General features: G+C 43.0%; 1 protein-coding gene across 1 annotated transcript in view; it reads left to right on the forward strand.

The window, feature by feature from the left end:
* The first annotated feature begins 18,779 nt into the window (after window positions 1-18,779).
* The window catches only part of sh3bgrl (SH3 domain binding glutamate-rich protein like), a 66,072-nt gene continuing 64,139 nt past the window's right edge, over window positions 18,780-20,712 (forward strand). The window contains exon 1 of the mRNA XM_020516412.2: window positions 18,780-18,940. Coding sequence (XP_020372001.1) covers window positions 18,896-18,940 — 45 coding nt within the window. The 5' untranslated portion in view covers window positions 18,780-18,895. The remainder of the gene's footprint in view (window positions 18,941-20,712) is intronic.

Raw genomic sequence — 20,712 nt, forward strand, 5'->3', positions numbered from 1 at the left:
TCCATTCTAAAGGGAGATACTGGGACCTCTTGAACCATGTTGTAGTTAGATGCGTGCTTCCTTGGCCCATTGATTGAAACCAGCCATCTGTGTAATAACACACATGCACAAAATCTCTTATTTTTTAAAAGAATTTAAAATTAAAAGGATTTTCCATCTTGCTAATGCCAAGCAACATTGCTATGTCACTGATGGAATCTGCAGTAAAATCATTTGTATAATTCATAGAAATTTATCAAAACATACAAAAGGTGACAAGAAATCTAAACACAGTCTGGCAAATGTTAGAAATACCAACGTTCCCATCACAGGGGGCTGAATTTTCTCAGACACTGTACAAAGTGGACATTGACAAGGAACTTGGGAAAATTGTGTGAGATTAGCAATGAGGAGCTTCTTGATGTTGAGAGCAGAAAGTCCCATTTTCCTTCAAGAGTTGAAAGACAATTCGAGATTCTCCTGAGTGAGTGGTAAGAGGCCTATTGGTGTTCATTGACATTTACTAACATCTTCGTTATTACATCACGTTGCCTTATTAAATGTGCAGTTTCCAGTTCTCCAAGATGCCACATAGAAACCAGACAATGACAATTCCCAACATGAAATACAGACTCCGGCTCACTTACTGCTGATTCTCCTCTGTCTGATGTCTCTGGGGCAACTGAGGAGGCATGGTGCAGGCCAGCCGCGGAACTGCCAGCGCTCGGTCAGGAGCAAGGCTGGCTGTTAAAGATGGCACCTTGTGCCAGGAATGCCAGCAGTGGTGCCATGGGGGTGTGTTCCATAGGTAACGAGGTGAGTTTAGGAAAATCGTGTAAGAAATCTCACTAGGGCAGATGGAGAGAAACTCGCCAAAACTGACACTTAGCCGATTTCTGGTGAAATTCTGCCCATAATTTCACTTCATCTGACCTATGTTTCAGAATGGAAACCGAGCTCAGAGGAGTAAGCCCCAAATCCACAGTCTGAAACTTTCTTTTCTCTGACGGTTCTCCAGCCTTAAAAGTGCCTGGGCTCTCAGGCTTGTGGTAGTGCTGACGACAGACGTCTAACACAGCGGAGCAGAGGACTTTCCAGGTGCATCTCTCTTCTGTCGGACACTCACAAATAGGATAGGAAATGCTCTCCTTTTAAGCCACCCTGCTTGATGATCAGAAAGAGTAAAAAACTTGCCTCTGTCCCTGCTCTTTGGCACTGAATGGCAGCAGGAGAGACGACGGTCAAGAACAGAAGTAAAATCTCCTCCACTACCGTCAAAATAAGAAACCCAACTACAAAGGAAAATGAGATAACAAGGTGTAGAGCTGGATGAACACAGCAGGCCAAGCAGCATCAGAGGAGCAGGAAAGCTGACGTTTCAGGCCGAGACCCTTCTTGTTTCCTTTTAAGCTGGATTGTACGCTGTGTTTTCATTCAAGGGTAACTTAATTACTGGAGCAGCCAAGACCGAGCTCTGATTAAACCTTTGTGCAAAAGTCTCTCAGATGTTGATAGTTGAATGTGAAATGTAGATTGATGCCTAAGTCCGTAGTTCACTGAAAGTTGCAACACAGGTGGATAAGGTGGTCAAGAAAGGCACACTTGCCTTCATTGGTTGGGGCATGGAGTATAAAAATTGGCAAGTCATGTTGCAATTGTATAGAACTTTAATTAGGCCACATTTGGAATATTGCATATAGTTCCAGCTGCCACACTAGCAGAAGGATGTGGAAGCTTTGGATAGGATACAGAAATGTTTTATCAGGATGTTTCCTGGTTTAGAAGGTGTTAGTTATGCAGAGAGATTGAACAAACTTGGTTTTCACTTCAATGTTGAAGCATGAGGGGCGACCTGATAGAAACTTACAAAATTGTGAGAGTCATGGATCGAATGGACGGTCAGAGTCTTTCTCTCAGGGTAGAAACGACAGTTACTAGGGGACTTGGTTGAAGGTAAAAGGGAGTAAGTTTAAAGGAGATCTGAAGGCTAATGGGTGAGTGAAATTTGCCAGAGTTAGAATACTGATAGCAGAGTTTGAAATGGTTTGAGGCTTATGGAGGGTGGTAGTTTTTGGGAATGAATTGGAATAGTCAAGGCTAGAAATAGCCATGGCATGAGTTAGGATTTCAGCAGTCGATGGACTGGAGCAGATGATGTTGATGGAGTGGATTAGTTGCAGGAAGGTCTTGTAAGGCTCAAGGTTATGGCCAAGCTGGTTCTATCTCTCTCAAACAATTGTAATTGATGGGGACCAGGCAGAAACACAGAGGCAGGCTGGAGAGGTGCTGGGAGAGACTGCACTCCAGTGTGCCCTGCCTGTATTGGTGCAGATGGTAGGTGTTGCTGGAGGTTGTCGGTGCGGTGAGCTGGCTGCTCTTCCTGATTGTTATTTAAAAATTTACTCAGGTTGATGTAAAGGTACTGCTAATGAAATGAAAGCACCAATGTGTCGTTTCCTCACTCTGTACCGCAGCCTGCTGCTTCTCTGGAGCCAGAGGCTTCTGAACGGAACCAGTCTCAGGTCATAATCCCAAAGGACGATGATCAAGGGCTTGGGTTTATGACATGTAAACCATCTTGACTCCTCCCTCCAGGCCTCAAAGTGACAGCTCAGATTTTGGGGTCCCAGAGGCAATGGGTGCAGGAATAGGAAGACGAGCACATGCACTTCCACACGCAGACACATATATACACGTTCTCCACACTCATGTACAGTCACAACACCCCTCCCATCCAGAAAATACATGTTTACACACACACAAACACACACACGTTCACACAAGCAAGCCCCATAAAGTAATGCATAAATGTAAACTCAACTATGCATATGTCACACAGCCCCGAATGCAAAAATACATCAGCTCATGTGTTCATTCCCACATCCATAGTTGCTCATACACTCATTCCCATGTGCATGTCAGAACAAATGCACAATTATACACACACATATATATACAGTTCATATAAATATGCAGCTCTTACACACACTTTCATACAAGCTGCACTTATACACATGCACATGCCCATGAATGTTACAGTGACCCACTATTCTTCAGAATCATCCTTTCCAAGTATCAAACTCAGCTACATTCATTAATTTTAATACTAACTGTGGTCAGCAGAGGGTGATAGTGGGCCTGAGTTTACATTAAGTGCCAGACTAAGAGCTGGATGGGAACAACAGACTGAAATTTGCTCAAGTTAATCAACTAGGGACTTTACAGGACAGTTTTACGTGGCACTCTTTGACTTAGTTTCTTGCTTTTGTGATTATACTTATATTGGCCCCTGCATAACAGGAAGTGACAAATAGACGAGAACTGTTCAAGCTGGAGCAAGAGTAACAATTTTTTTTTCTTATTCTTCTTTCAGTTTTGCTCACTCTTTGTCTCCATCCTCTTCAGAAGTTGTTGAAGTTCCAGGCGAGCTGGGTTCTGATTTTAGGACCTTGTATTCGATGCGATTTAGTGGTACATAACACAATGCCCCCATTGACTGAGCCATTGGACAACATGCAGCCTGCTCAGGGGAGGAAAGGACTGATGCCCAGAGTCAGCTAGAGCTCTGTGATTCACTCTTGGCACTGAATCCGGGGTTTGTGGGGTATTTGTTGTTTTCTCTCCCTTTTTACTCAAAGGCTGCTGTTGGTATACAGTTCCTTTGCGGACTCTGGTGTCCCCGCACGGCTTTTAGGTAACCTTTTGTCTCCAATATGCATAGTTACCATGCAAGTGTAAGTAAAACAAGAGATCTGAACGTCTTGAATGCTTGCTGAGTTTCAGGGCCTTTGTTAAAATGGTCATTTCAAAGCAGCTCATTTTAGATGATCCATGTGGGTTGATTGGGCTTGTCAGGTGATCACAGCAGCCATTTTAGGGCAGCAATGTCCTTTTCCTTAAATATAGATAACACAGTGTGGAGCTGGAGGAACACAGCAGACCAGGCAGCATCAGAAGAGCAGGAAAGCTGACGTTTCGGGCCCACACTGTGTTATCTCTGACTCCGGCACCTGCATTCTTGCCATCTCCTTTTTCTTAAAGCCATTTTTAGTCCTTGAAAGTCTTAGGTATGAAAATCAAATGACGAAAGTTGAATATTACCTGTAAGGACCGAAAAGTGAAGTTTCTTTTCATGTGCCCCAAAAGGATCCAGTCAAACCTGAATGGACCGAGAACAGTAGGGATCCATATGACAGGGGGGTTTTTGTAGAATGACCCTGGAGTCTGCATCTTGATTGATTGGCTTCAGGCTACACAATCACAGCATGGACACAGCTGGCTGAAAGCACATGGCTGTGGTGACAGAAAGAATTCTGTTGTCTTGAGGCAGAGCTCATGCTCCACGGAGTCACTGCCCTTTCCCCCAGGGCTGTGCGATTGCAATGTGTCGGCGCACAGACTGTCATGGTGAGAGGCCGCAAGCCCTATTGAGCATCGCTATCTACGGATGGCATGGCACTAGGAATCTGAGCCCTAATGGCTGCAGCTCCCACTGCAGAGCTGAGATGCTGTGTGGCTTCCATTTGTGTTGCATTGAAAGTTGACACATCCATCGTTGCCATGGTCAGGTCAAAAAGTGTTTTGATGGGGATTGCACTGCTTTCACTGAGCAAAGGAGAGGCTCATTGCTTAGCCAAAAATCCTTGAGCCTATTTGATGTTGGGCTCCTCCCTGCTTCTTTGTCATTGACTGCAGTCTGTCATGCAGGTTTTAATACAGCAACTATTTTCTCTGGCTGCACGGTGGCTCAGTGGTTAGCACTGCTGCCCCACGGCGCCAGGGACCCGGATTCGATTCCACCCTCGGGCGACTGTCTGTGTGGAGTTTGCACATTCTCTCTGTGTCTGCGTGGGTTTTGTCCGGGTGCTCCGGTTTCCTCCCACAGTCCAAAGACGTGCAGCTTAGGAGGATTGGCCGTGCTAAATCGTCTGTAGGGTCCAGGATTGTGCTGGCTAGGTAGGTTAACCATGATAAATGTGGGTTTATATAGAGTAGGGATCCAGGTGGGATGCTCTTTGGAGGGTTGGTGTGGACTTTATGGGCCCATTGGCCTCTCTCAGCACTGCAGGGATCCCATGATTCTAAGTACACTTGTCAGCCCTCTTTTGTAAATTAATCTATTGAAGTCCTCGGCTGAGTCTACTGCAACAGAAATCCTGGAAGGTCAAATCCTCTGAAAATTTGGTAGCTGCCTTCTCCTTTCCCTCTTCCTGGCCTGCAGGTGACTCACAGCATGTGGATCCCACTGCCTCTAAGCCATGCGCAGCGTCAGTAACGAGAGCAACATGACATTCTTCACCTCCTCCACTACCTTCCCAGTTTGCAGTTCTCCGAGAAAGGAAGAAGGCCGAATTGGTGTGAGGGAAGTGAGGTGCTGGAGGAGGAGTGTGAGGGAGCGGTGACAGTAAGAGGCGCACACCCCCATTATCTGGAGTGTGTAAGATGAGATTGCGAGGTGAGAGAAACATGAGAAGGATCTGGGATGAACAGATAGCAATGTTCAATAGTTTCAGCCCCAACTTTGTGCAGAGCCTCAGCCGCAGGTACTCTGATGATGGCAAGTTTTCTTCCCTGGGCTTTAGGAGAGGCAGCCATGTCTGCCACTTGCAGGTTATCTCCTGGTGCCTTTGGAAGGCAAGTGTGTCAGTGAGCGCGGTGCAATGTGTTGGTTTGGCATGGTTTTCACAGCTAGATTGAACAGCAGGCCGAGTGTGTGAGATGTGGTTATGAAGCTTATAGCAATATTAGGTGTGTGAAGGCGAGGTGGAGCTATGAAAGTTCTGTATAAGTCATGATCGCATGTTGCATCAAGTAGTATATGATGCTCATGGCACAGTTCATTGAACCCCTACAGTATGGGAGCAAGACATTTGGCCCATCAAGTCCACACTTACCCTCCAAAGGGGAACCCACCCTGACCCACCCTTTCCCTGTAACCCAGCATTTCCAATGGATAATCCACCTAGCCCACACATCCCTGGACACTATGGGCAATTTAGCATGGTCAATCCACCTAACCTGCACATCTTTGGACTGTGGGAGGAAACCGGAGCACCCAGAGGAAGCCCGCGCAGACATGGGGAGAATGTGCAAACTTCACACAGATAGTTGCCTGAGGGTGGAATTGAACCTGGGTCCCTGGCGCTGTGAGGCAGCAGTGTTAACCACTGAGCCACTGTGCTACCCTGTGTTGATGGGACGGGGTATTTGAAGATGCATTCACTTACCTTGACCACTTGTGGACTTTGAACTTTTAACAATACTGCATCCAGGCCCTCAGCATAGGTTTCTGGCACAGAATATGACAGCCATCTATTCCCACTGTCTTTTGATTACCTGGGAAGGTTTCTTAATCTCTTACAGGAAGATAACCTCTCTTCTCCTTGGCACCTTCTAAACCAAGGCTTTCAATGCAGCATTGGAATATCCTGACAGCCCATTGTGGATATTGTTCTATAATTCAGTTTACTCCGTTCCAACATCTGCTGCAACCACAAAGCATGTCCCATTTAAGAGGTGCAGGATGACTTTAAGCATCACAAGTTAGTTTTATCACTTGCTAACCTGTGCAGAAATGCACTGTTAGTGCTGGATGTGTGCTTTGCAATAATTTAAGCAAACAATCCACACAAAGCTGCTTCCTTTGGATGCAGTGAGTGTGAATTAATTGGCATTACTGTCCCCACAGCTGAACTGGGATCTCACTGAATTTCACAGCAGTGTGGTTCTGTAATCCTATCCGACAATGACCTCCATTCCTTTGCTTCCCCCAAATTGCACAAAATGTTTGCTCTTTAATCACGCATGATAATATTGAGGAATGTTTCCACTCAGCAAATGTTTACAATGCCCCATGGAGTGCTAGTGGCTGGCACAAAAGGTGCAGTGTCAGGCAATATAGCCAAAGCCTGCAGGGAAAGGTCTCAGAATACCATGTTCACAAAGCAGTATGCAATTCCAGGACAGCCTGACTCATGTCTCATCACCCTGGTGCTAATTCCAATTGACTGTTCTCAATATTTTCTTTCAGGTGTAACTTACAATATGCATAATTTTCCCCATCAATCCTCCTCTTATTCTGCAGGCACACTGACAGGAACAACCCCTTGTTAGTTAGATGTTCCCTCCCTGCCAGGCTGCATTTTGTTTAACAATCTTTTGGAAGTGTAAGCTAGCAGCTGGTAATGGAGGACCAAACACTAATGGAAACTCAACAATCCATGCGAAAGGTTTTTTCAAAATACTTGTTTCTTCCCATTTCCGAAGAAGGGTCACAAGACCCGGAACATTCTTTCTGTTTCTGTCTCCACAGATGCTGCCAAATCTGCTGAGTTTCTCCAGCAAATATTATTTTTGCTTGTTTCAGACTACCAGCATCTGCGGCTCTTTGTTAGAATCATAGAATTTCACAAAGGAGGCCATTCGACCCATCATGTCTGTACTGGCTCCTGAGGGAGCTACCCAGCTAGTCCAATTCTCAGCCCGATCTCTGTAGCCCTCGAAATTCGTCACTTTTAAATATATATCCAGCTCTCTTGAAACCTCCTAGGAATTTGTCTCCACCACTCTCCCAGCAGCGCATTCCAAATCCAAATAACTCTCTCAGAAAGATATTGCTGCTCATCTCATTCCTAGCTCTCTTGCTGACGATCTTGAAATTCTGATGCCTAGTTACTGACATATCAACTAGTGGAAACAGAATATCTTTCTTTACCCCGTCAAAATTGTTCATAATTTTGATCACCTCAATAAGGTCACTTCTCAATCTTCTCTGGTCCAAGAAGAATAAACCCAATCTCTCTAATATCTCCTTGTATCTAAAATCCTTCATTCCCTGTATCATTCTAGTAAATCTCCTTCAAGCTCTCTTCTGGGCTTTAACATCTTCCCTTAAATAAGATGCCCAGATCTGAACACAATACTCCAAACGTCACTTGACCAATGATGTGTGGAGGTGTAGCATCGCTATCTTGCTTTTGTATTCTGTGCCTCTATTCATAAACTCAAGGATCCTATAAGCCTTCCTAACAACTCTGAACTGTGAATCACATGAATGCTGAGGTGTCTCTGCTCCCCTCAAAGTTGTACCATCCAGGCTATTGTCTCTCATGTTTCTTCTACCAAAATTCATGACTCTGCACTGCCCATGTCGGGGGAAACAAAACAACTTCGTTTGTTTTATTTTAATAAGTGATGCTGAAATGGTATAATAGTCATTCTCCCATGCCGTGTACAAAATGGCAGCTCAATTTAGCTTAGGGTGCATTTCAAACTGATCTATTCTAAACGGAAAAATTAAGAATATCTGAACAAATGTGATTAGGCGCCAAATGAATACAAAAAGCCCACTGACATGGATTGAGATTGTGAACCTTTATCTGTCTCAAGTTTCAATTGCATGATGGAGATAAGGGTTGTGAAAACTTGATATTGGTGTCTTAAGACTTGTGAACTGGTTGGAGAGATGTATAACTTTCCTAAAGCACGGTTACAGATCTCTATACAGTTTTATGGAATTGGTTAAAAGGTGATGGAATTTCCATACAGCTTCTCCAACCATTTGCCACTCCACCTTAGCGTGCAAGGTTTGTGGGGACTGTTTTGCTGCTTCACTGACATTTAAGACAAACTTGTGCTGAAATTGGGAGAACTCCCATTGAATTGCCAGTACTGTATTTGGAAGATATGCTTCCTGTTCACTTCAGCAAACTATGCCGCAATGCTCAATAAGCATATTTGTAGAGAAATTGGTTAAAACAGCTAGTGTTTGGAAAAGGGCAAAATGACAGTCCAAATTTCCTCCTCCACATCTGTGAGACTAAGCGGAAGCTCAGAGAATGCTTTGTAGAGCACTTGCGCTCTGTTCGTGACAAATGACAACACCTTCCAGTTGCAAACCACTTCAATGCCCCCTCCCACTCCCTAGATGACATGTCCATCCTGGGCCTCCTCCAGTGTCACAATGATGCCAATTGGAAACTGGAGGAGCAGCACTTCATATTCCACCTTGGGAGCCTACGACCCAATGGTCTCAATGTGGACTTTACTAGTTTCAAAATATCCCCACCCCCAGCCTCATCCCATGACCAACCCTCCCTCTCATCCCCGCCTCCTTGACCTGACACAACCTGATACAACCTGTCCATCTTCTCTCCCACCCATCCTCCCACCTCACTGACCAATCCCCACCACTGCATACCCGCACTCACCTATCACCATCCCTCCTACCTTCCCCAGCCCCACCCCTCCTTTCTTTCTTTATTTCAGAGCTCCTTTCCCCTTCCCCCATTTCTGAAGAAGGGTCCCAACCCGAAACGTCAGCTTTCCTGCTCCTCTCATGCTGCCTGACCTGCTGTGTTCCTTCAGCTCCACACTGTGTTATGTCCAAATTTCCAAGGTCTCTTTGCAAGGCTGGTTCTGAGTGTCATCATTTATGATGGACTCTGATTTTGTTGCGCTTAATTGGCTTTCTAATTGATACATCTATCTACTTGTCAACAATATGTTTATTTTGAGACAAATCGCTGTTTTACTTCATCCAACTACCTATTATGCATTTTTGACTCACGGAAGCCAAATATTTCAGACTTTCATTCTCTGGTACAGAGCCATTGATCTCAATCTTGCTGCTCACAGGTTAAGAATCAATAAGGATGTCTATGGTACCACTTACTTTGAGAAGATATGTTACGTGCCATTATTATTGCTTTAATGTATACAATGATTGTGTTGTTTTCTGTTATAGATAAAATAAGGCTTCTAAACGGACTGTTGCTTCAAAATGCAAACGCATGACTGCAACAAGTAACAAATGCCAACTCACTTTGGCATTGATAGTTTATGATGCACAGTCAACTTTGTGCACTTCACAAAAATTTAGACTACCCAGGGCATCCATAATCATCATAAAATTGTAGGTGTGTATTTAAAGGTCCACACATTAAACTTTGGACAATGCAATCTATAAATGTGTGGGTTTTCACAAATATTATGACTTATATATGCAACATGCTGCACCCTGGTTTGCTCGCAACACTACAGTCAAGCTTTAAACAGAAATGAATGTAAGGAGAGCCTTCAGGCATTTTTGACACCTCGTCAGGTCAAACATTTAATATGAGGAAGTTAAAAGAAATAAACCAGCTTTGTTTCTACTACAGTGCCTAAACAAGGCACTGGTCTATCAACTTAATTTTTCATTAAAGAATAAAAAGTCACTATATAATGAATCTCTCGGGGATAATTAAAGGATATTAGAATTGCTATCTTAAGATTCTTCAGGAAATGAGATATTCTGCAGGAGGCGTGAAGCTGAGTGTGCCTAAATATCTTTTTGCTGGTCTCTACTGTAGTAACACGCTGAGGCTTTGATGTATTTGTTTCCCTCAGATCAGAAAATGTGTGCACGAGTTTGTCACAATCAGGAAAACATATTTTCCACCGGCTCATCGTTATGCCGGAGTACATGGAAGTATCACACGGGGATCCTGTGGAATCTTTATTGCAGCAGATTCCAAAGGAATTGTCTGGGAAAATGAAGATTCCACTCAGCATTTCCCCTGCATCGAGAAGTCTCTACTTCAATCGGGGAGATTGGAGGGCGTCAATGAAATTAAATATTTACTCAGGAAACATTGACTATTAAATACATAGTCAAATCCTGAATAACTATTCAACTGACTCCATACTTACCTCTTGCATCCCCAAGTACTCATTCCCAAACCGTATATACACCACAGACTTTGACCTTACATTCCCGGGACTTGACACATCTACCATGCTGTGGACTTCCTTCCCCACGTCACCTGATCCGGGTCAGCTCCCCCTTCACATGTTCTGGACCCAAACGCCATCCTCCCTCCCATTCACCCCTACCACTAGAGATATCCATAGCTTTTGAATAAATTAATCTTAAAAAATGCTGAATCATGCAAAGGAATTTGAAAATGCCATGAACATTGTAGCATTCACTTTCACACTGAGATATATAAAGGAGTTCTCCTCCATCAACATTAATGCAGAAAAGCATCCCCCTGCCAAACATTTGATATCACTGTTGAGATTCCTAAATTAGCTGAGTGATGTTAACCACATCTTCCATCCTATTGGCTAACCTTTTGATTGCATATCATAGAATCCCTACAGTGTGGAAGCAGGCCATTCAGCCCATTGAGTCCACACCAACCCTCTGAAGAGTATCTGACCCAGATCCACTGCCCTACCCCAGTAATCATGTATTTCCCATGGCCAATCAACCTAGCCTGCACACTGTGTGGGAGGAAACCAGAGCACCTGGAGGAGACAGGGAGAATGTGCAAACTCCACACAGACCGTCACCTAAGCGTGGAATTGAACCCAGGTCCCTAGCACTGTGAGGCAGCAGTGCTAACCACTGAGCCACCGTGCCACCTCCTATTTTCTTTGCAGATGGTGCTGAAAATGTACAAATTGAAGATGAATGAAAATGAAAAAGAACAAAAGAGCTTCTAATATCTGTGGTGAAAATGGCAAGAGATTTCTCCCAAAAGTCTTTTAATGAGCCTCTCTTTCCAGGATGGTAGTGTCAAAGATATCAACTACTGTTGATAACTTTCACCATGAGGCACTGTTTATCATCTGGAGCTTAAACACATTGTTCGGGAGATTGATACTTCAATCCACCAAATCATTTCTCAAAAAGATATTTTGCAACATTGTAGCTCCTATGTACTGGACTTGTATGTCTGTTGTTTGTATTGCTACAGCTCTGGTAGTCTTCAGAGTTCTGGATGAAGATTTAAATTCTGTGCCCCGATTGTCAATAGTAACATTTTGTTAAAGATGTGAACAATTGCGATGTTTTTTCACCGCTGATAGGACCTTACGGTGACATACATATGTTTTGTCAGACAGATGATATAATGTAACATAGAGGGATACTCAAAGACAATTGATAGAAGTATATATTAACGATTTATGTAATGGAGTCTATTTCAAGAATGTGGATGCTAATGTACTATGACTTTGTGTCATAGAGATCTACAGCATTGAAAAAGGCCCTTTGGCCCATTGTGTCCATGCTGGTCAGAAACAACCACCCAGCTATTATAATCCCATTTTCCAGCATTTGGCCCATAGCCTTGTACGCCTTGCAAGTTTACATCTAAATACTCTTAAACAGTATGTCTCTATCTTCCTTACAGGGAGTAAGTTCCAGATTCTCACCAACCTCTGGGAGAAAGAGATTCTCCTCACTTGGAGATAGAAATAACTTCATATATTATCAACGCTGATAGATTCCCAGTATCTAATTCTTACAGATATTCATGATGGCTATATATTTATTGACAAATGAACTTCCTCCAAAACTGAGAACGAAGCAACTTATTCTCACTAGAGCAAGGCTTGAAAATTGTGAACCCAAAATTGAATTATTCCTATATGAATTTGTAAAAGAAATGTGTAAATTGTGCAATGGAAGAGTTTTAGGGAATTGTGGTGAGAAAACAGTTTGATTGTTTGCACTTTGTGGCTGTGTGAATTCTTCAGCATATGCAGCAATGAAGACTACAGTTAGATCTAATGGATATCACCAATGTGGCTTTGCTGCTATCCTGGGAAAGCAATAGATAAGGTTGTTAAGTCCCAGCTGGGTGTCTGTTAAGGCTACATGGGCTTTTCGATCAATCCATGTTAATGCATTTCCTCGACAACTCATTCAAGGTAAATGAGTGAGCAAGAATGTAGCAAATGGAATGCAAATGGAGCAAGTGTGAGGTGGTGTAGTTTGCACCCAAGAAGAATAAATCAGAATATTTTGTAAACGGTGAAAACCTAAGAATTATGGAGAAACCAAGAGATTGGGAGAAACAAAAACAGGAATTGTTGGAGAAACACAGCAGGTCTGGTGGCATCTGTGGAGAGACAGCGGAGTTAATGTTGTGAGTCCAGTGATCCTTCCTCAGAACAGTGTCTAGGTGCTGCCAGACCTGCTGGAGATTCTTTGTTTTATTTAAGAGATTTGGGAGTCTGCATTTACTAGTAATCAAATTGATAGCGGAACTCAATCGGTACAATTATCAGGAAAGGTTAAATGAACTAGGGCAGCAGAAAAGACAGTGAGAGGGACCGAATATAGATCTTTTAAACTGCTAATGGCTTAGAGGATTCAATTATAATAGCAGACTGAACAAACTCGCTTCATATTCGTTTGAATATAAGTGATAGAGTGGTGATATGACTGAGATGCTTAAAATATTCAGAGGATTTAATGTGGTAGACATGTAGATATTATTCTGTTGATCGGACGATCAAGAGCAAAGAAAAAATGTGATAAGACATTCAGCAGTGAAATCGGGAGACACATATACACATGAAGAATTTGAGAAATTTGCAATTCTTTCCCATTAAAGGCTGTGGATGTTGGTACAATTGCATTGATATATTTTTCCATGGTAAGGGTTTCAATGTTAAAGAGAAATTGGGGTGATTTGGGTTGAAATACATAACCGTTGTGATCTAATTGAACAGCAGAAGAGATGTGAGGGGCTGAATGGCCTAATCATGTTTCTATGTTCTTCACCATGTCACCTGGTCCAAAAGTGATAGCAAACTTACTGCATTATCCAAGGATACTTGTCATCAATCTTGCTGGCATGACCTTCAGGCATGTTTATGGTGTGGTCAGTGAATCAATATAACTAGTTTGGGTCCTTCTTTAAATTTGCATGATTCAGTTAAAGTAGCAGTGAAGATTTGTGTTTAAACTGGTCAAAGGTTAGTTCATTATAAGCTTTGGCTGGAAGTCCTTTGAGAATAAAGGGGCAAAATTTTAAAACTAAAAGTTTCCAGAGACCAAGATTAAAACAAATGCAGATAAGACAGGAGAATGCTTTGAAGAAAGTCCCAATTAGCTCGTACTGTTGGGGCCCATTGCCTGGGTTCCTTTTGCTGAAGTGAAAAGCTTAATAGTTGAAGGCACATCCAGCAAATGCGTAGTCTTCTGCAATTGAAATGTCGGCATTTTCTTGTACAGATCAGGTTTTGTAGGAGTGAGAAGGTTCTTTGTTCTTCACAAGTTATAGATGGGAGAGGATTATCTAAACGATTCTAGGGCTTTTGATGATTTGATATTTCAGAGATTAAAAGGTTGTGAGCTGCATATTTTTGATGCTGCAGGAACTGTTTTGGGCTCAAACTAGAGCCCACACTGAATGGAATCTAAAGCCCTCCCCGATGGTGGGTTTGGTGGGTTGGGGTGGCAGTGGGGGTAGGCAGGCAACCCTCTCACCTTCCCATTTCAGCCCTGATTAATTTCTTGGCCCGTGGATGTTTTTCCTGTCCTGCCGTCAATAGAGGACTTGCAGTGATATCAAACCCAGAAGCCCTCCATGTGGGCAACATGATAATCAAAGCTGTGTGGGGCAGCTTGTAGACCTCCATGTAGAGGTAGGGTTGACCGGGTCACTCTTTCAAAGGTACTCGGAGACTGATTGAGAAAACAAGCATTGGAATAGGGATGTCCACTGAGAACCGTCCCCTTGCTGTGCCAAACTCCATCACTCTCCTCCACAATGCCCATCTCATGGATCTCCTCCTGCAATTACTCAGCTGTGGCCTGGGGATGATGATCCTGGGTGCCGGGTAGATTGTCTCACTGGCAGTAACCACTGTCTCCCTGGCGATGCTGCCATTCAATGTCTCTGCCAGCCTCTAATTAGCTGGAAGCCTTTTGCAGTTTTGTGACCCTTGATCTGATGGAAAGGCCATTTCTGTCCAGTTATGTACCCGAGTGGCACTCAGTTTGGTGGGCCTTCCTTAAAGGAGGTTGCAAAGTACTCCCATCATCTCTCTCCTGCTGAGTTGAGTGACTCCCGTCACCTCCATTAAATCCAGTCCTGTGGGCATTCTTCTCAGGCTGCAGCAGATACCATTTTGGTGAGTCAACTGCAGTGCAGGTAGAGGAGGTATATTTACACTGATGTTTTAGTCAGTAACACTGATTTGATTCTGATACTGCCATTTCAGACCCAAACGCTCCAGTTAAAGCTTTGTCTTGATCTTACATGTCTATGCATCCATCCATAGGAAGGAGCCTTCCCCAACCAGCACTCTGTACAGGAGCACTAGGCCAGGTCAAGGTACGCAGATGGTCGGGACCAATGGGATGCACAAGGCTGATTTGTTTGCTTTTGGGAGAGAAACTGGATGGTTTTGATTGAGAAAGTTGATTTGGAATTTTTCTTCTGTATTGGCCTTTTTTTCAGCATTGTGGCCACGGGGGCTCTATGCTGCTCAGTGATGGAGCTGTGGGAGTGGTAGTGAAAGAGGAATTGGTGTACTGAGCTAATCATCTCCTCAGCATTCACTAGGTCCTGTCTTTCTCCCTCCTCTTCCTCAGCTGTTTGTCATAGACCTGGTGTTGAGATTTGGGGCCCCTTAAACCTTTGTTAACCCCGCATTCCATATTTGGCATTTCCTGAATCACATTAGTACCTAACTTGCTGCATACGTAAATTAATCTCTATATGGAAACAGAGGAGGTTATTGGAATCATCAAAGTTTTGACTCGAGTGTTACCACATTCCATTGTCAATGCAGTGTCTCAAAAATATGAAAGTTTTTGTCTGAGAAAGAATGAAAATTGACCTTTAAATGGAGGTGGGCATGGGGATTACATTCATCTGACTCATGAATAGCTGTCCAATCACATTTGCCATGAGGGGTCAGACAGGCAATTGTCACGTCATTGATGGTCAGATCACAAAATAAGGAATATTAACAGGGGACAGGTCAGGAAGGAGCAAGAGGAGCCAGCGAGATGAGCCACACCATCTCCTTGGGGAAGACTAGGAGTTCCCTCTATCAGGGGTGGCATAGTAGCACAGAGTTAGAACTGCTGCCTCATAGTTCCGGGGATGTGGGTCTGGGTGGAATGTTCTTTGGAGGGGCGGTGTGGACTCAATAGGCCAAATAACTTGCTTCCACCCTGTTGGGATTTTGAGCCTGAGGGAACAACAAAGACTGTTGGTACCAAGAGACTACCAAAGAGACCAGCACAAACTGGCATAAGACCACTGGGACATGGGAGTGTGCTGCCTGTACTCAATTCTACAGAGTGGCTCTGGGACTGGTAAAGCGTTCTTATCCTTCATGAGTTGTGTGCTTCCTTTCTTTATCTAATTAACTTATGTACCGTATCAAAATTGCTGCTTCTCAATAAACTAACGGAAAATTAATGTGAATCGTTCGGCTGCCTAACTGTGATCACAAACCCCTGAAAATCATTCACTGGTGCAGAGAGTTGAAATCTCATGATGTGCAGGGATGCAGCATGACTTTGTTGAATCTTGATCTCCTCTCTGCTGCAATGTTGTATGACTCCCTGGAACAACCTGGCAATGGGAGCATTGCTTAAGCACCCCAATGGTCAATATTTGATGTGGGAAGATGGGAAGATTGGAATCTCTTGAAGCAGTGTGCTCACTTCCCCTGCATTTCTCTGCGAAGAGACAATAAGTGTATTCAATTATCTTTGCATAAGAAGCCTCATTGACATCCAATGTGCAACAATGATTGGCACACCGGGAGATGTTTTAAATATCACCTGCTTCAGCTTGGAAGGAGCCAGGTGCATGAGTGTTTATAGCCACAGTCACCCTCACTGCTACTGACAATGTGGTTCTTGCCCCCTTCTGCTATTTTTCATGATGATGTATCAGAACCTCAGAAGTTTTTACCAAATATTTTTAACTTTTAATTCCAGAATGTGTGTTTTTTTTAAGAAGACACCTACAGAAAAAGGAAATAAAAAAAGTGGATTCTGTTGCTGTTCTGGCCAAGTCCTATGGAGGACCCATGGAATGTCACACTTGCAGAGTCTCAAGGAAACTTCAAACAGTAAGACAGACATATTGGGAATAGATCACCAAGGGCCTGACTATCTTGCCCCTCCCAGCAACAGCCATGTTTTGCAGACCTTTTGTGTGCTGTCCTTCCAGAAAAATAAGGATAAAAGCTGATTGCAACCCTGTTCTAGTGGAAGTAGGTATGTTTGTGGAAAAAGGTGTGTTAGTGAAAAGAGGCGTCTGTGTGCACTAGCCTGGGTCTGCCCGCTAGTGTGTTGTGAAGATCACAGCTGAAGCACCAGCCATGAAAAGCCTCTCTGTTGCATGTGAAGGCACTCCCTCACTCTGAGTGCTAAAGCAAATTAGCTCGCAAACCAGTCAGAAGGAAACAGTATAACAAGGACTCTCACTCTGAGTGCTATTTGCCCACCACTGACAAATGAAAACAAGACAAAACGATTTCAACCTGCAAAGGTCAAGATACTCCAAATCAATTGTTCCTCTATCTACAGATCACAAACAATTCGGAGAGATGGATTGGTTTATATTTTAGCTTTCCTTGGACCCACTATTTACTTGCACTCGTTACTTATATGAATGATTCCTTTAACTTAGTCTGTGCCAAGGTCCTCCCTGCATGTTTAGCTGTGTGTGTTTGAGACAGAACACTGGATATGGAGTGGAGCACCAAAATGACAATGCAGATTTCACACTGCTTGGTGTCATGATCTGTCTATTCTGTATCCTTCTGGCGTCCGTTGTCTATTTGAAAATTAATACCTGAGCTATTTGACATTGCTTGTATCAGAAGTGTGCATACAATATGTAAATGTCAATTTTTAATCAAAAGTGCTCAACGTATAGGTGCTATGGAACTGAATTTTGCAACTTATAAATCTTAGTCTATAATTAGAGTGGCATGGTGGCTTAGTGGTTAGCACTGCTGCCTCCCAGCGCTAGGAATTGGAATTCGATTCCATCCTCGGGCAACTGTCTGTGTGGAGTTTGCACATTCTCCCCATGTCTGTATGGGTTTCCTCAGGGTGCTCCAGTGTCCTCCCACAGTACAAAGATGTGCAGGTTAGGTGGATTGGCCATACCAAATTGCCCATAATGTCCAGGGATGTGCAGGCTAGGTGTATTAGCCATGGGAAATGCAGGGTTACAGGGATAGGGTAGTGAGGTGGATCTATTTGGGATGCTCTTCAGAAGGTCAGTGTGGACTTGATGGGCCAAATGGCCTGCTTCCACACTGTAGGGATTCTCAACTTATCTAATGCTAAGTACTATGATTTTAAGAGTCTAGAATTATAAAACAAGCTGGCTGTAAGATTCTATAATGTCAGAACTATGATTCTAATCCCCTACAGGTCCTTAATTCTGAGCCTCTATGATTCTATCATTCTCCAAAACTAAAAGTCTATGATTATGAGGTGCTATGAGACATAGGTTCAAGTCCCACCTGCTCCAGTCTGTATCAGATTTTTGCATTTTTAGATTTTAGATTTTATTGTCACGAGCAGTAAAATACAGTAGTACCGTGCAAAGTGTATAATGTTGCTACACATTGCACCATCTTAGGTACCAAGATACCTAGTTTCAAAAAAAGCTTAGGTACAAAGTAGTAAGGGAAACGAGAGTTAAAAAGTTAAGCATTACCTCATAGAATATTAGAAAAAAATTGGCAATATTTTACAGTAAAGTTGCAGTTTAAACTTGAAAAACCAAGGAATAAAAAGTTTTAAAAAATCTCTGAACAAATTGATTAGAAAACGTCTATAATTGAAGATAATTATTCTAAGGCCGCAAATATTCTATCATTTTCAGCTTAGAAGAGTGTCATTCTAAAACTGCACACTCCAAAGTTCTGGAGGAATAGTTTTAAGATTGCCAGACGCTCTGGGTTTTTTTTCCCTTCTTATGATCTCGCGTGGTTACCCGGGATTTGAGTATTTAATACTGGGGAAATATTGTTTGAACATCTGCTTTTTTTTTGCACACTGAGCTGCAGTGTTCAGACTGTGTGCTGTGCGTCCCCACTCTGAGTGGCAGCTGCTACGTACCTGGCGTTCCACCGCTACACAGACAGCATGGTGATTAAAGTCTTTATCGCATCCTCCTCCGGTTCCAAAGCGGTAAGAATACACTCTGGAAGCAGAATTTGCAGACTATTCTTTACATTATGCAGAAACAAAAAAAAAGCTAAGAAACGTATAAAAGTTAAAAATAAAATTCCCCAAGAGGATTAATTGGTTTGAGTTAAACATTTGCAAGTGATTTATTCAGTGATCGTTCAAGCATCGGGGCATTGTTAAATATTTAGGGATTTGAGATTGTTGTGACTTCTCCCCTGTTGAAACATTTCCTTTTAAGATTACAATTTCTTGGTCATATTCTAATTTCCCTGAATAGCTTTGATTTGCTGCAAAAGCGATATTGCATTTACGAGTCGTAGAATTTAACCCTGTATATGTGGAGAGTAGCTCATTGCAGCGCCTGGTCTGATCCGCCAGTCTAAGGGCTACAGCAGCTGGCCGTGGAGTAGGTGATTTAAATGACCCTGATGGGGGTTTGCTCTGCTGTTTTGTTTTCAAAACCGATTAACCAAGATGGAGCACGCCGTGGAAGATCTCCGTAAAATATAGTGTTTTAGTAACCAGGAAATCCCAGGTCCAGGTGGACTTCACAAAATGCAATAGGGGCTTTAAGACAAGGCAGAAACTGACTCGGAACCATCAATCCTCTGGAGAAAATGGCCTAATTTAGTTATGTTTGTACTTTGTTTTGTTCGATGTCTCCAGTCTTTACCTGATCTCGGACGTCCATCCAGGAACTAAATATATGAGAAGCTCTTAAGTTTTTGCAGACTTGAGCAGTTTAGTGGGGAGTCATGCATTTTGTAATGCAGGTTATTCAGGCGGACTGTAGAGGAGTCCGTGCCCTGAAAAGTTCAAATAGCTTCTGTGCCAGAGTTTACTTGACTTGCCTGTTGTAGCTGCTGTCTTCTTGGTCCCACTGTTTTGAGCTGTCAGCCTGATTTTTAACGAAATTGACTTAAAGTACCAGTTAGTGTATATATATATATATAAAAGTATCTATTCTCTGGTTGATGGAAAACATTTAATTCCTCAAAGCCTGTGGAAGCATAAATTTGAGGAATTAATTAATTTGGAGTGGTTTACAATAAAAAAATGGAAAAGCCTTGCCCTCAGATCATAATATATAGTCAGTAAGGTATAAAGGTAAAGTCACTAGCCTTCACATAGGGCTGCTCTCTCATTGGAGAGAGATGACTGGTGATGGTTTAACCTGAGGGTTACCATACCTCAGGTGAGGGGAGAGGTTGAGAAGGAGAGTCCTTCATGGTAACCTCAGTCGATGCAGGAATTGAATCCACACTCTCGGTGTCAGCAGGCTAAGCTGTCCATCCCCCACCAAACCCCCTCCATTTAGCCAGTATGTGAGCTGTAATAAAGCTACACTCCCCTCCCTTTGTATGTACTCAGGTCTGTAAGTTTCTGTCTTTCACAGCTCACAAATCAGACCCATCTTTGGATAGTGTTAAAGCACCTTTCAACATCTATCTGAGATTGCAGGGATTACTGATATTTCCCAGTGCTGGTTGGAGTTAGTTTTGACAGTCCACATGGGAGGCTTTTGCTCATTGGGATTTTACAATTAAGTGATAATGTATTTATGGAGATTAAAAGTCCTGCGCCTATTCATCCTTATATGTAATTCTTTGACTCCTGATTTAACCAGCAAGCATTCTGTGGCAGGTTTACAGGTAATTTGTTCATTTCATGTCATCCCTATTACCATAGTGGGACAGATATCTAACAATGATGACTCAAAATACAGAAGGGACATAGAGAGCTTGGTGACGTGGTGCAATGAAAACAATCTG

The sequence above is a fragment of the Rhincodon typus genome, chromosome 14 (genome assembly GCF_021869965.1).
Source record: "Rhincodon typus isolate 14 chromosome 14, sRhiTyp1.1, whole genome shotgun sequence".
Classification (NCBI taxonomy): Eukaryota; Metazoa; Chordata; class Chondrichthyes; order Orectolobiformes; family Rhincodontidae; genus Rhincodon; species Rhincodon typus.